Consider the following 16,135-nt stretch of genomic DNA (forward strand, 5'->3'; position numbering starts at 1 on the left):
TGGATCGACGCAGGGTCATGTTGATGTAAAACATGCAACAATTACTTGGACTGATGGGTGTCCTGTGGAGAATGCTAACCACTGCCTGTCGCTAAAGCTCGATGAGTTTAACCCCCCCCCCCCTTCTACACACACACACACACACACACACATAAACACACACCCAGCCCAGAAATCATGTCATCCCTGTCCTCCCCCCCCCCCCTCCCATTATTAAAACCAGATAATCTCTATCTCCCTCTCTCTCGGTTTTTCTCTCTAGCCTCACTCTCCCCTTTCCTTTTCTCCCCATACACCTATCCTCCCTCATGTTTCATTCAGCAGAGGACAGCAGACCGGGGAGTTTGGCCGGCTACCTCCGGGTCACTGCCTCCTAAAGGCCCACGCAGAGCAGGGAAGGCCTGCTATGGCACAGTTTCCCCCTAAAAGAGCCGGAATAATAATACCCTGCTTTTAAGATTGATTAGATGCGCTCCATTGCTTCGTTTATGTAATGGAGGGCACATATCCGAGTGGTGGAGCAGTCTGCCCTCCATCATTACAGTGTGTGTGTTCCTCTTGGAGAAGAAAGCCAGTCAGGAGGCCCCATGCAGGGACCGAGTGAGGGGTATGTAAAGCACGCATGCCTGAGCGGAGCTTCATCTGATTATTTCGAGACTTCTGCAGCAAGAAATCCCTTTTCTGGTGGCTGGTTGATGTCTCAGATAGCAGTTCTGCCGCACACAATCCCAGGCCTCCTCCTCCTCCCCCTCTGAGTTCAGTTTTTCTCTGCTGGAGTCAGATTGTGAGAGATGGAGGATCGCACCAGGAGTTGTCCTCGCTAGGGTGTGACTGCAGTGCTCCTCCGCAGGCTGGGAGAGGGAACTGGCCTCTGTCTGCCTGCGGTCAATCCCATCTGACAGAGAAGCCACAAAAATGTCATTTAGTGGCTCAATATTGTTAATGCACATTTTGTATTGATAGTTATCCTGCTAGTCTATAAATATTAAAGAATTGTCTTCATCAAAGCTCCTCTCGTCCACAAGCTCTCTTACTCCCTCTCTCTCTTCCTGTCATACGGACGCATACACGCATGTATATTTTCTGTTTACGTCTGCAGAACGCAGAGCACCGGTATGATGCAGTGTTCTCTAGCCTCTGTGAGGGGAACATGAGGGAACGGTGACAGTGACGTCCGCCTTCAAACGCGGGCCGGAAGCCACGCGAGGCGGGAGGGGAGAGGCAGCAGAGAGGCAGCGTAGAGGCAGCGTCTCTGGCGGAGGCGTGCACGAGCGAGGGGAGCCGCCCGAGCGAGGGAGCGATGATGCCTCCCGCTCTGTTCCTCCGCTTTCATGTGGTGGAGGAAGATGGAGGCGTTTGAAGACGGTGGGGGGGGGGGGGGGGGATAAGGGCGGCGGTGGCGTGGCGGCGGCGTGGCGCTGTCAGGCGCTAACTTCAGCTTTGCCAGACGCGGCCGTTTGAAGCTGGAGATGGAGAGGAGCGGAGACGATTTGAGATGATTGTGTTGTAGGAACGCAGATAATCCCAGTTTAATTATGCGCTGTGTGGAGCGAGACAGGCAGTTGGACTGCATGAATCCAGAGACCAAATTATTGTGATGAAACATACCAGTTTCTAGTAGGGGCTTCAGGATCACGGACCGGTCTTATCCAAAGGCATGTCCTTGCAGGTCAGAAAGTCTCCAGTAGGGGGCGCTCTGTCAGTCAGTCGCTAGGCCTGCGCCAGTGAGGTTATCTGTGTGGAGATCTCCGTGGAAGCAGATAACACTACACGCTCTAATTGGGTTTTACAGCGAGCTCAGTCTCACCATTCACATTCATTACCCCTGGGACACTGGATCTGGTAGTCTCTGTGCTCAGACGCACACACGTGTGTGTGTGTGTGCGCTCTCATCCCTGCACTTCAACGCATGTGTTCTCATGGAAGCAGGCTATGGAGAAGAAGAGTTCAGGGTGTGTCTCCCCTCTCCCCTGTGGCCCCCTCTCTGGTCTTGCAACAGACCATTTCAAATGTCATTACATCACCTTGACCCCTCTCTGACCTGGAAGTAATGAGACAGCCTCACATCGGTTCCCCTATTTGGTGTCTTGACCTGTGTGGAATGCTTCCACGGTGTCAAATTCAGTAAAGCAAAGAACTCTTGAGAACCTCGTTCTTGAATGTATGCTGTGTGTCGATTTGATCAAAGCAGATATTTCCAGTTTCTATGCGACTGTAGATAGCACGATCGTTGCCCTCTCTCGACCTGTATCTGCTTGTAGACTGGAGGATATCTGCAGAACCCTGGGCATTTCAGTAATTAACACTGGAGAGAAACCTCCAGCCAGTAATCATGTCTGGCTACCTATTATAGGGCACAGTGTGATTACAGGGCAGAGCAGAGATGGAGCTTAATGTGCTTCTATGGGGCTGTGGAGATAAAACCCTCACTTCTCTCTCTTACTCTTTATTTCTCTCCCTCTCTCTTATCTCTCTTGCTCTCTCTCTCTCTCTCTCTCTCTCTCTCTCTCTCTCTCTCTCTCTCTCTCTCTCTCTCTCTCTCTCCCCTTCTCAGCCCTCTCTCCTCTTTTCTCCCCCCCCCCCTTCTATCTACAAATATCTCTATCCATCTCCCTCCCTTCTCCTCCATTGTGGCCGGTGGACTTGAATTATTAGCTAATTGGAAGCTGGATCAGTATTGATTGCGTGTTGTTCTGTGGCTGGGCATGCCAGTGTTCTACGGCTGGACACTAACTGGATTGGCCTGTGGTGTTATAGGACTGGTGCGCTAGATAACACGGTGCTGCATCAAGCAGAAGTGCAAAGACAAAGAGGCTGTTTTCACTTTCCACTGAAGGATCTCTGCCCTGGAGTGCAGTTAGATGGAGGCTGCAGTGGGATGTTGTTGTGTGTTCAGCCCCTGTCTTGTCCTTGCTATGTAGGTCATCCCTGCCCCGCAACCAGATCTTAGCCCATCCGCAGCCGAGTCGATAATGTTGACAGAACTCCAAATAGCACGGATTCTCACCCGGCTCATTAGCTTTGGGTCCTCTCGCTAAATGATGAACCGAGCAGAGGAGAGTGGTGCCACACGCAGCAGACCTGGAGAAGCCCTGCCACCACCTCCAGAGGGCTTCATATGACCCTCTGTTAAGACACACTGCTCGGAATTGATCCTAAGGATAGCAGTCAGTGGCTTGTTTCCGATTGTTTCCCATTTGCATGAGATTAGCAGGGTGTGCAGAAACGCACACGCACACATCCTGCACACACACACACACACACACACACACACACCAAGGGTTATTACATATATTACATTACTGATTACCTGGCTGGGTGCCACATGGTTTACAACCTCATGCCTGGGAAGGACACAATTCCAGCCAGCCAGCCTGCCAGAGCTCAGGCTACACGAGAGACATGGGCCACCAAGCCATGTGTGGCGGTGCACATCCACCTGCATTGCGGCAGCAAGCTGATTATGTCACGGAAACACAATTAAAAGGACTGGATGGTGCCACCGGAGGTCTGGACGGCGACGCTGGAACCTGTGCAAGGTGCAGGAGCTCTGGGACGAGCAGGAGCGCGTCCAGGAGCGCTGGACTCTCTTCTCATCCCCAGTGGGGCGAACGTTGGCATGGTGGGCGTTCCTTTCCAGTTCCCCTGAGGTTGAGATGTAGAGATGTCATCAGAGGGCTGCGGTTGTATCCCTGCGTTGTGGTCGAGGTCGAGCTCCTCCTGTTTGAGCAGAGCGTAGGCGTGTCATTCTAGCCTCCACCGTAGCACACCGATGGGCAAATGAAAGGGATCTGGTTGTCGTTAAGCCTTTTGGTGCTCAGCTCTGTATCGCGGCGTGGGGCTGCCATGGGGGGTGTGTGTGTGTGTGTGTTTGTGATTAGGTGTGCTTAATGTAGCAGTAATTTGCTGAGCCAGCGTGAGCGCTGAAGTACATGTTTAATCCGAGTGTTTAGCTGTTTCAGTAAGAGAAGCGTCCTTCCAGGAAGCACGCATTTACTGCTGCGTACTCCCAGTCTGTTGGGAATCGCTCATTCCTGAGTGTATTTATACGCGCCCCCACACAAACGCAGCGCGCACAGCCGCACACACTGAGCCACAGAGCAAGACAGGGAGAAAAAGAGGTATCCCTTTCCGTGGGTGAGGCGACTGTAAAGGTCATCTCCATATCCAGTTTAATTTTCGCTCTTCCTCACCAGTTAAGATCTATAAAGAGATCAATAAATCTTGTTTAATGTCTCTGCATCTGGGCTCTGTGTGATTTAACACCCACCCACCCCTCCACCCAGCCCTGTGCCCCTCCACCCCAACCCCCCCCCCCCCCTGTCACAGAGCCCCCACAGAGCCCCCTGCGCCTCCCACCCCTCCTCCTGTCACAGAGCCCCCACATAGCCCCCCGTGCCTCCCACCCCTCTCGCCCCTGCTCCGCTCCCTGCATGCTGACACTGATTCCTGAGGGAAATTCAGCCTTCATCTCCAATCCAGAGCCTCACCAGACCCGGTCTCACTCCTCACCCTGAACAGAACCTTTAAAGAACCACTCTGTACCCTGAACTTGCAGTGAGCAGATCCGGTTCCAGGGTTGGTTGTCAGGTTATAGTGCTAGATCGGTAGTGGAGAGGTCTGGGTAATGTGTCACCTGCGAGGTGGGATGTGAAAGACAAGGATTTTGCCGAGTGTAGCGCTTCCACAGGGACAGTATTGATTTAGGTAGAGATAATCTGAGGAGGCTATTAGGAGGATGGAGGAGTGGGAGGTAGGGGGGGTCTGTAATGAACACCTCTCTAATCATCATGCTATATAGACAGCCCTGCCTGCACTACATCCGTGCACGCACAGGCACACACACACACACATACATATTTGCACTATATGCAGTGTTTGTGATGATATGCAGTAGCCATGTTGCAACGCTGCCTCTCACACATAGCCCTACACACATGACTGCACATCAATGAGCCCAGGGAGATACCACACACACACACAGCCTGAAGGTGTCTGTTTAACTGCTTGGGACATGATATATGGATTGGATTAGGGATGGTTCTTCTGTAGATGGGTGTATTTTGCCCAGGTGGGAACAATCCCTCCCTACTCTATAGTAAAGTACTGTATAGAACAGTACAGTGTAGTGTAGTGCAATCCAGTGGCTAGCAGAGCTGGCTGTGTGGCTCTCATCAGAGAGTGGGAGATTGAAGCGCTCGTCTCCAGCAGAGAGCTTAATTAAAAAGAGGCTACCGCCAGCAAGCGACACCTTTTACAAGCTCCAAAAGTCACCCAGCCCAACGGCACTGCCAATCCAATTACAGAGCCCGCCATAAAACAGATGAGGAAGGAACTGCAGCAAATATGCGGGCGTTAGTGAGAGGAGGAGGAGGCTATTAAAGATTACACGAAGATTCAAACGGGGGGGTGTGGGGGGGGGAGGGTGGGGGCGAGGGAGGTGGTCGGGGGAGGGGGGGGGGGGGGGGCACACCAGAGATGAGAGTGTAAGAGTATCGCATCAGAAGAGGGGGTATTGAAGTTGGCGTGTGGGAGGGTGTGTGTGTATGTATGTGTGTGTGTGTGTACATGCTGAAGGAGCACTCAGATCCCAGCGTGGACCCACTGCAGCAGTGGTACTGTGGGGATTATCTTTCCTGTGGAGGTCACATCCTCAAAGTCAGAAGCCCAGAGCTCCCACAAATAGACCGGAGCAGGGGGAAACCGACACGCCGAGGCTCCTCACAGGACACGCAGGCGAAGCCCAGACGCCTGGCCGCACGCCTGCACCACGCGGATGCACCTCCAGCCTGACTTCTCCTCCTGCGTGGAGAGAGAAATGTTGTTTTTTCTTCTTTTTCTTCCCTGGGTTGTTTTCCCAGCTGCGGTTGGTCACAGTGGAGCCCAGCTGGACAGACGTCACCTGGCCTCACTTCCACCTGAGCGCTCCCAAGAGGGGGCTCTGGGGGAAGGGGGGGGGGGGGGGGCTGTGGGGAGATGTGAAGGCTGAGGGACAGGATGCGAAAACAGACAGAGGTGAGGGGAGTCCACAGAGAGGAGGGCTGTTTTTAAAAGTCTCGGGAGGATGTGCTTTTGAAAGACAAACTTTTCTCCGGCAGGAGTTTTTCTGCCTAGTGTGTGACCTCATGCCAGCTGATCAGCAGGAGGTGGTGAGACACCGCTGTGTCTGGTCCTGTCTGCTGGCGTTGCTGAGGAATGTCCAGTAGCAGATTGTTCATCTTGAGAGTGTTGGACTACGGCTCCCTTGTGAGGCACAGCTGTGATTGTGCTGTGCAGATCCAGAGTGTGTGCTGGGGCTCTGGGAGTCTGGATAAGATGAACAAGCAATAACTTGTGCTGTGAGTCCTCTAACCCAGAACAAATCAAGGTTTCTAGTAACTTCTAAGAGTTAGTCCTCCAACCACACGTTCCTTTTCCCTCACGAGATAAAACTATTTGCAGAGACTGACACGAAGACTGGCACATAGACTGGTCATTATGCACCTGCTGGTAATCCAGCCAGCCTCCAAGCCTTCCATCACACACAGTTTTAGACCGGTGAGATGACAGGAGAGTGGCTGAGAGACATTACCTTTCTGCATGAGTGCACCGTTCTCCACTGCTCTCCCTCCCTCTCTCTCTCTCTCTCTCTCTCTCTCTCTCTCTCTCTCTCTCGCGCTCTCTCTCTCTCTCTCTCTCTCTCTCAGACCACCTGCTCTGTCAGGATGTCTGGAAGTTTCTCTCCAGCTCTATGCTGGAATTGGCAGGAAATCAATCCTGAACTCGTCTGTGTTCTGTCTTTATCCCCTCACCCCCTTCCTACACACACACACACACACACACACACAAAAGCACATCTGGCAACCCAGTGCCACACAACACACACACACACAACACACATACGCCAACCATCCGATACTGTAGCCGGCAAAATACATTGTGGCGAAAAATACATTGTGGCGAAAAATACATCTTTAATTGTAACGTTTGTTAATTACTGAGAGATTTGGAGACTGAAAAAACGACACTGACTACAGATATTTATTATGCTAATGTATTCCGTTTTAGTCACAATTAAGTGATTAGAAAGCTGTCGTTCTCTCTTTCTCTCTTTCTTCTCCTTGTTTTAACCGTCCCTTTCGTTGCTTTCCAGCGTATTACTGTAATGAAGCCATTACTTCTCCAAGTGAATTTTAATGAGTTTTTAACTAACATTTTAATGAGCTATGCATTACCATAAAGCATGGATTAGGCTAAATTGAATTTTGGGAGTGTGTGCTTTGGGAGGGGCCCGTAGGAGAGAGGTTCATTAAGAGTTAATTATACTGTTTCACCAGGGGTGCAGGGCTCTGGCAGGGCTAGGCGCACGTCCGGCAGAATCCAGGGCTCCCCTCCCTGTCATTACCACACTGGCTGTGTGTGTGTGTGTGTGTGTGTGTGTGTGTGGGAGGGGGGGGGGGGGGTGCTCGTTAGCCCAAATCATCATTGCTTTGTGAAAAATGTGCTTTGAAGGGGGGGCCGTCTAAATGAGTGTTTGTCTAGGCCTGTGTTCTACCAGGGACACTAGCAGCACAGAGAGAGAGTGGGGTGTGATGGAATGTCCCTTCCCACCCTACACTCACACACACACACACACACAGAATCGACACCCTGAGTCTGTCCTCTGCTTCTCATGTTTGACCTTCCTCTGTGTTCCTGCTCTCATCCTTTACTGTTGTGATGTGCCCTCTCTCTTTGGATCCTGGAGACAGGAGCTCTTTCAACCTCCCTCCCTCTCTCTCCCTCTAGCTATCCCTCACTCTCCCCCTCTCTCTCTCTCTCCCCTCTATCTCTCTCTCTCCCTCTTCCTTCCCCTACCCCTCTTTAATGGCCTCTCTATTTAAAGATGCACATATCATACTGTATCATCACCTGGTGCTTCCCCCAGTGTGCTATCACACCAGACCATATGACTCTGCCCCCGCCTGCATCTCCATACTGATCGGAGGTGACAGAGTGATGCAGCCTGCTGGGGGCTCAGGATGGCTAGATATGGAGAGGGAGATCGTATCAGCCCTGCCTACGGAGCGAGCAGATGACAGGATGTGCACCAGCCGTATATGACTTTATTTCTAGAGGTTTCGTGTATGGAGAGAGAGAGAGAGGGAGAGGGGGGAGAGAGAGAGAGGGCGGAAAGAGAGAGATGGAGAAAGAGCGGTGAGGCGATGACGATACCTGTGAGAGACGGAGGGAGAGAAAGGGAATAGAAAGGGGATGATCGTCTGTGTTGATGGGGAGAGACATCTCGCCCTCAATTAAGGAGACTCCGCCGTGGGCTGCTGAAGACAGGCGGCCATACAGGCAGCTGCTCCTCCCACCTCACCTTTCACTTCCAACTGGGAGCGGGGGAGGGGTGCGTGTGTGAACCTGCAGGCCGCCTCCCTGCTGAGGGGGTAATTCCTGCATCTGGATGGAGGTCAGAGGTCAGCCGTGGCCGGTGGGGGGCCAAATGAGCCTGGCTGGGTCTGAGACAGACCTGCCATGCAGACAAATAGTCCCTCTCATCTCCCCAGGAGCGCCCTACACCACATTACACGTCTGCCCTCTGCATCGACACTTCTCCCAAATATCCGATAGATTCTCAGCTGGCCTCGTGAATTCAGATAAGTGACTGTAGCTTCGGTTTATCCGTTTCCTTTCTCAGAGGGGGTGGGTGGGACATTGTTGTGTAACAGCTCTCTGCTGGATAAGGCACTTCTCCCAAACACTTGAATACATTGATATCATAGCTGCGAGCTAGCTTTTAAAATACACTCCGTGTACAGTGAGGGGTCCTGGTTGTTTTTCCTGTCGGAGCGGGGAGGAGGAGTAGGGGAGTTGGGCGCTGTGGAATGGCTCGGGGCTGCCAGCTCTGTAATCCTCTGTGTTGCTCGACCTTGACCTCTTGCAAAATATATGCAGTCAGGGGGTTGTGTTTTCACGGTAGTTAATGGGAAAAATGTAATAACAAACAAATAAATATCTACAACCTCTCGCATTTTCAGTAATTCAGAAATATACCCTCCGGCCTTGAAGAATGTTGCACATTTCTCTCTCTCCTGCTCTCCCTGTGTGAGAGTGTGTGTGTTTCTGCTTTGCTGCTGCAGCATGGTAACATACGAGGTATTGCTGCCATGTACTGCAGCTGTGTGTGTGTGACCACGGAACACACACACACACTTCTAATGATTACTGGCTCCGAGTTCTACTGCCAGTGTAAGACTCTCAGTGATACAAAGTAGTGTGTGTGTGTGTATGAGAGTGTGTGTGTGTGTGTGTGTGAGTATGAGAGTGTGTGTGTGTGTGTGAGAGAGAGAGTGTGTGTGTGTGTGAGTATGAGAGTGTGTGTGTGTGTGTGTGTGAGAGAGTGTGTGTCCTCTGTGTTTTCCTTATTGGCCGACCTCTCCATGTCAGCTCCTCTGCTGTTTCTCAGAGCTGGTTGCAACCCGAGTCTTCTCTCTTTAACTTCAGGATTTGATACCGAGCCAGCCGTACTTCTGCCCAACCACTGGGCCGTACCGTCTGCTCGTGGCCCCCTCTGCCCCTCGCCAACCTCTCTCCCTCCCTGATCCCCCTCAGATCGCTGGCTGAGTAGATAACCATGGAAGCGTTGGAGGAGTCGTATTGTTTCAGAGAAAGGTCTTGTTCAGCCTGCAGCCTGACTGACAGATGTAGGGACTGCAGGCAGAGGGGTGTAAATGTATGAATACATCCATACTAAGCAGCGAGGGCCCAGCCAATGCGTGGAGCCCAGACACCTCCACGAGGAGGCAGGTGATCCTGGAGGAGGAAGAGCTGGAGGGTTGGGAGGACAGTACCTGCTGTAGGTCCAGCAGTGGGTCTCCAGAGGCTGGAGGCTCCAGGCTAGGATAGAGCTGAGTTCAGCACTTTGCTCTTCCTGCTAACGCTCATTTGCATCCATGGACCAGATGCACTGCTCACTCATGCATATCCACACACACACACACACACACACCTCCACAGAGAGATGAGAAATGTTTGGATACAGCCTCCAATCCCCCCCCCCCTCCCCCCACATACACACACACAGACACACACACACACACAGAGACACGCACCAGAAAAAGTTACATGCTCAAACTGTAAAGATGGGAACAAGCAGATGGTCAGTTTTAATCATCATGTAAACATACATCCTAGAAAGATAGACTATTTATAAAGGTTGTAGCCGTTGGATTTGAACAGATCGTGTGTGTGTGTCCCTTCCCATTCATCTGTTTAGTAAATGTACACATCTGCTCAGTGTGTTGCTCTACCACAGAGCAGAACAAACAGAGAAATACTAATCCTTTCACCCCACACATAATCTGTTTGTTTGAGTCTGGAGCCACACCAACAAGTGTGTGTGTGTGTCTACGTGATATGGATTCATTAGGCTTTAGCGAGAAGAGCTGTTCTGTTACAATAAACACTTACGCGGTGTGGAACACTGCATCGTTCACACTGACAACTCGCGCGCGCACTCACACCATTCGTGTTCCTTTTTCCAAAGTTAATTGGTCCTAAATCAAAGCCCACGGACACTACCTCTGAATGGAGTCTCACCAAACAGGCCCAGGAGAGCAGCAGGGGGTAGCTGGGTTCATAGTGGGAAGAGGCAGGAGCCAGCAGGACTCCTGTTTGTCATGTAAACACAGGAGACACTGATGGTGCCCTCAGTGGCCAGGCAGGCTGGGGAGCAGCTCTCTGTGGGGTGGGGGGGGCGTACTAATAACGCCCCTCCCTCCCTCCCTGCCCCCCCACCCCCGTTTAGAGCACATCAAACAATAGCAGGATGCTTCCCAAGCCACCACTTTCTCTCCTGCTCTCTCCCCCCATCGCTAGCTCTCCCTTTCTCTATTCATCCCTCTCCTCATCCAGAGTCTCTCCTTTGTGTGCTCCCGTTCTCCTCGTTCGCTCTCCTCTCTGTAGCTCTCTCTCTCTCTCTGTCTGTCTCTCTCTCTCCTCTCCCTCTCTCCTTTGCGAGGGGCTGCTTTTGAATTCGTGTCACACAAAAGTCCCACTGTGCACCTAGCTCCAGCCCCTGGATAATTGGGTTGAAAGCTTTCTCTCTTCCTGCCCCCTCTCTCCCCCTCCCTCTCTCCCTCCCCCTCATCATCCCTTCGTCTAAATAAATAAATAACCTGATGAGAGTCAAAGGCGCGAGCAGCGCTCTGGAACCAGCCGTCCCTGCTGTAGACCCTCGCTGTCTCACGGCACCACACAGGATACATGGGGACCTGTGATGTTGTCCTTCAGGTGGCTCTCCACTGACGTCCTCCTCAGACAGGCCCTTCCTTCTCTGTTCTCTGTCAGTGGCCTCCTCCCTCCCCCTCTCCTGTCCTCGGCCGTCCCCTGACGCCCCACCAGACACCGCCAGCTTGGGCTTCCAGCACTCTGGGATTGGGTGGGTTTAGGACCAACAGGAAGGTGTCCGATTGTGCAGGCGCAGCGCGTTTCTGACGCTCTTCCCTGAACCAGGAGTCTGTGGAGCAGCCTGACTCTACCAGCTCATATTTCACACAGACGTTCTTGCCTGTTCACCGGTAATACAGACGGGTACAACAAACTCAAACGACCCATTCAGGAATACATTTTGTATACCTGTGTGTGTGTGACTGAACTTCTGTCAAGGTGAAAGGCTATCTGTGTGATGAAAGCACAACCTGAGGCTGATTAGATACCAGACAGGGTTTGTTTGCCAGACCACCCACTGGCTCTTTCTCTTTCTGTGTGTGTTTTAAGTGTGTGTGTGGGTGTGTGTGATTGTGTGTGTGCCACCCTTGAGAGCTCTCACATGTGAGTGACAGCATGCTTCAGGCCATGCAGTCTGGCTTAGCTCTGCTAACTCTAGAGATTTCCATTCATACCAATTAGCCCCCAGTGTTGCTGGGCCAATCACATCACACCTTACTGGTGCTGGGCCAATCACATAACACGTTACCCCTGGAAATCCTCCCAGGTACAAATAGGATGCATCTGCCAATTCATACTGGTTTTAGATAAACACAACAAGGGCAGGGTTACACCATCCAACACTACTGTGTTCACACAAATGATTTATGATGGTTTTGTCTTTTCCTCCCTCCCTCCCACTCTCCCACCCCCCCTCCCCCCTCCCTCAGTGCTGCGTGATGACTTCAGACAGAACCCCACAGACGTGGTGGTGGCTGCGGGAGAGCCGGCCATCTTGGAGTGCGTCCCACCCAGGGGACACCCAGAGCCCACCATCTTCTGGAAGAAAGACAAAGTGCGCATCGACGACAAGGAGGACAGGATCACGGTGAGTGGCCACGCTAGCTGCTCTGCTAGCCACGCTAGCTGCTCTGCTGGCCAAGCTAGCTGCTCTGCTAGCCACACTAGCTGCTATGCTAGCCACGCTAGCTGCTCTGCTGGCCACGCTAGCTGCTCTGCTAGCCACATTAGCTGCTCTGCTAGCCACACTAGCTTCTCTGGTAGCCACTGCTAGCACAAGATGGTCTAGGACGGATGCCATCAGCTGACATAGAGTCTGACGGCAGTGCTTCCTGTTTGTGGGCCAATTAGATTCGAGGAGGGAAGCTGATGATCTCCAACACCAGGAAGAGCGACGCGGGGATGTACATCTGCGTGGGCACCAACATGGTGGGGGAGAGAGACAGTGAGACGGCCCAGGTCACCGTGTTCGGTAGGCCCTAGCAACCTGGAACACACGAAGACCCCTGTCACCACAGTATCTATGGTGCTGTCTTGCCCTGACTCTCACGCCCTCTCTTTCTGTCCCTTCTCTGACCTCCCACCCTCCCTCCCTCTCGCTCCTCCAGAGCGGCCCACCTTCCTGCGGCGGCCCATCAACCAGGTGGTCCTGGAGGAGGAGACAGTGGAGTTCAGGTGCCAGGTCCAGGGAGACCCCCAGCCCAATGTCCGATGGAGGAAGGATGACATCGATGTCCCTCGGGGGAGGTAAGACCCTCCTCAACCCGACGTGAATCAAGTCGGGGAGCTCTCCTCTCTCCCCTCGTCTCCTCTCCTTCTCACCTCTCTCCTCGACACTCCTCTCCTCCCTCGAGCCAGCAGGTGTTGAGCCCAGGCTGGTGCCAGGCTGGTTTATTTACAGGCTGCTTTGCGTAGTGGAGCAGAGGGGCGATCAGTGTCAGGCTTGTGTCTCGTCTCTGTGATGATAACTCAGAAGGACGGTCCCTGTGCCAGCTCTCACCTGCCAGGCGCCAGCCTCGCACTCCTGCCTGCCAGGAGGCATTAAACAGCCTTATTAGGCCGTTCGCTGCAGAAATTACACTCTCCTCTAACCTCGGAGAGCACTCTGTATACCCAGCTCTCTCGCTGACACAGCGCGTAGGTGTTTGCGTCAGCGTTTCAAGGTGGGCACGGGCATTTTACATGAGGCTAATCTCACACCCACAGCATCACATGACACTGATCCCATTGAGAGAGAGAGAGATAAAGAGAGCGAGAGAGAAACAGAGAGAGAAACAGAGAGAGATAAAGAGAGAGAGAAAAACAGAGAGAGAAACAGAGAGAGATAAAGAGAGAGAGAGAAACAGAGAGAGAAACAGAGAGAGATAAAGAGAGAGAGAGAAACAGAGAGAGAAACACAGAGATACACAGAGAAACTGAGAAAATAAAGACATATCAAGAGAGAGATCATCTGTAGTTAGACAGAGCCTAGCCCACATGGACCTGGGTATCTGAGATCCTGGTGGCATGACTGACAGTGATCCTGTTGTTCCTGGTCTCACTGGTCTGGTGGAGGCTGTGACTCACAGAGTCAACAACATCGCCACTGTACTGGACATCAAACAGACCCGGCCGGTAGTGAACACACACACACACACCCATACACACACACACACACATACACACACACACACACACACATACACACACACCCACACACACACCCATACACACACACACACACACACACACACACAGAGGAGCTGGCATTTCCCAAAGCTCCTGGCCCTGGTCTGTGTTTGTGTCTGATAAGGACTGGGTTCACCGGGCCTCAGGTCACTCCTCTGCCAAAACAAACTGAGAAGGTACCCCCCCCCCCCCCCCTTCTTTGATGTAGTCCTTCTCAGAGCACCACATGCGCTGCTCATTTAAATACACTAATTAACGCATGACGATATAGGACTATATTGTCCACATTCGCACTGTGGATGTACGGTCTAATTTGAAAGCGCAAGTAACAAGCGAGCGAAAACAAAGGAAGGCAAATTATTAAAATGACTGATCTTCCATCGTTTATAATTACACTGCGGAGATATTTTGGTTTTCACTTGTTATCTGGGTTCCTCCTAACTGTGAAGCAGATGGAAGAGAAGGAGGCTGTGTTATTCTAATGCTGACATTCTACTCTGGCCGTGTTGTGCGGCGGAGCGAGTGCTGCGTATTGTTCCGTCGGTATCGCGCTCGACACTCTGAGGCTTATCTGCAGTCGCAACATCAAAACTGAGACACCCTTTCCCAAGCGCCGCTTCAAAACCGTTTCAATTCAAACGAAGCCACCGCACATCGGCAGTGTGGTGGAGCTCACAGCGCTGGTACACACAACTCCGTCTAGCAACGTCTAGCCTGGGGAGTGTGTGTGTGTGTGTGGGTGTGTGGGTGTGTGTGTGTGTGCGTGGAGGGGGTACATGAGCGCCTGTGTGTCTTTGGTGGTCCCCTCTGCATGGGTGGCGGGGGCATATGAAAGACCCCCTGGGAGAAACCACTTGGAAGTTTGGGGGGGTGGTGGGGTGGGGCTGTTTATGAACCATCTGAAAAGGTTACACTGTCCTTATTAATATGATAAGCTGCACACAGAGAGAATTAGCCCCCATCACTCCTCTCCTTCCCTTCCCTAAGTCTTGCTGCAGAGTGTGCACCGTGTGTGTGTGTGTGTGTGTGCTTGTGGGTGGAGCCAGTGCCTCAGCTGAGTAAACAGGACTTTAATGTGCTCAGCGTCTCTCAGCCTCCCATGCAAACACACACAGGCACAGAGGGCGCAGGGTGGCAGGGCTGGCATCTCTGCTGGGGAAAGCCGGCGATACAGTTATTGTGTCCTCGCAGCGGGAGAGCGTGAACAGTGAGTTATTGCCTTTACAAGGACACAGTAAATAGTGCTGGCTGTTACAAAGAGGGAGCCGGAAGGTGATTGGTCGGGTGTCGAGAATAGGCTGTTCCCCGGCCCTTTCTCCCTCGGCCTCAGTGTGTGCAGCATCTGCCAGGCCCACAGCACACCGGCGGGGCGGAGGGGGACAGGGTTAGAGACAGCAGGGCGGAGGGGGACAGGGTTAGAGACAGCGGGGCGGAGGGGGACAGGGTTAGAGACAGCAGGGCGGAGGGGGACAGGGTTAGAGACAGCGGGGCGGAGGGGGACAGGGTTAGAGACAGCAGGGCGGAGGGGGACAGGGTTAGAGACAGCAGGGCGGAGGGGGACAGGGTTAGAGACAGCAGGGCGGAGGGGGACAGGGTTAGAGACAGCAGGGCGGAGGGGGACAGGGTTAGAGACAGCAGGGCGGAGGGGGACAGGGTTAGAGACAGCAGGGCGGAGGGGGACAGGGTTAGAGACAGCAGGGCGGAGGGGGACAGGGTTAGAGACAGCAGGGCGGAGGGGGACAGGGTTAGAGACAGCAGGGCGGAGGGGGACAGGGTTAGAGACAGCAGGGCGGAGGGGGACAGGGTTAGAGACAGCAGGGCGGAGGGGGACAGGGTTAGAGACAGCAGGGCGGAGGGGGACAGGGTTAGAGACAGCGGGGCGGAGGGGGACAGGGTTAGAGACAGCAGGGCGGAGGGGGACAGGGTTAGAGACAGCGGGGCGGAGGGGGACAGGGTTAGAGACAGCAGGGCGGAGGGGGACAGGGTTAGAGACAGCAGGGCGGAGGGGGACAGGGTTAGAGACAGCAGGGCGGCGGCCTTCACATCTCCCGGAGGGAGATATTCAGCCATGAAGTTCAACTACAAAAGCCTGCAAATCCCAAAGAAAAGATTGTCCCTGTGTATGTTATCTCCCTGAACCCCTGTGTGTGTGGCCCAAATCCCTGCTCGCTCCCCCCCCCTCTCCATTCATCCCTCCATCCCTGCCCTCCTGCCCTGTGGCCTCGCTCCTATCTTATCTGAGCCCCCTGCTCGGGAGAGACGCCCATATGTAGAC

At 53.1% G+C, this 16,135-nt stretch overlaps 1 protein-coding gene across 1 annotated transcript in view; it reads left to right on the forward strand.

Moving 5' to 3' along the window:
- The window catches only part of robo2 (roundabout, axon guidance receptor, homolog 2 (Drosophila)), a 158,184-nt gene that overhangs the window by 88,876 nt on the left and 53,173 nt on the right, over window positions 1-16,135 (forward strand). Inside the window, exons 4-6 of the mRNA XM_067246708.1 lie at window positions 12,123-12,280; window positions 12,544-12,664; window positions 12,801-12,939. Coding sequence (XP_067102809.1) covers window positions 12,123-12,280; window positions 12,544-12,664; window positions 12,801-12,939 — 418 coding nt within the window. The remainder of the gene's footprint in view (window positions 1-12,122; window positions 12,281-12,543; window positions 12,665-12,800; window positions 12,940-16,135) is intronic.

The sequence above is a fragment of the Osmerus mordax genome, chromosome 11, assembly GCF_038355195.1.
Source record: "Osmerus mordax isolate fOsmMor3 chromosome 11, fOsmMor3.pri, whole genome shotgun sequence".
Lineage (NCBI taxonomy): Eukaryota > Metazoa > Chordata > Actinopteri > Osmeriformes > Osmeridae > Osmerus > Osmerus mordax.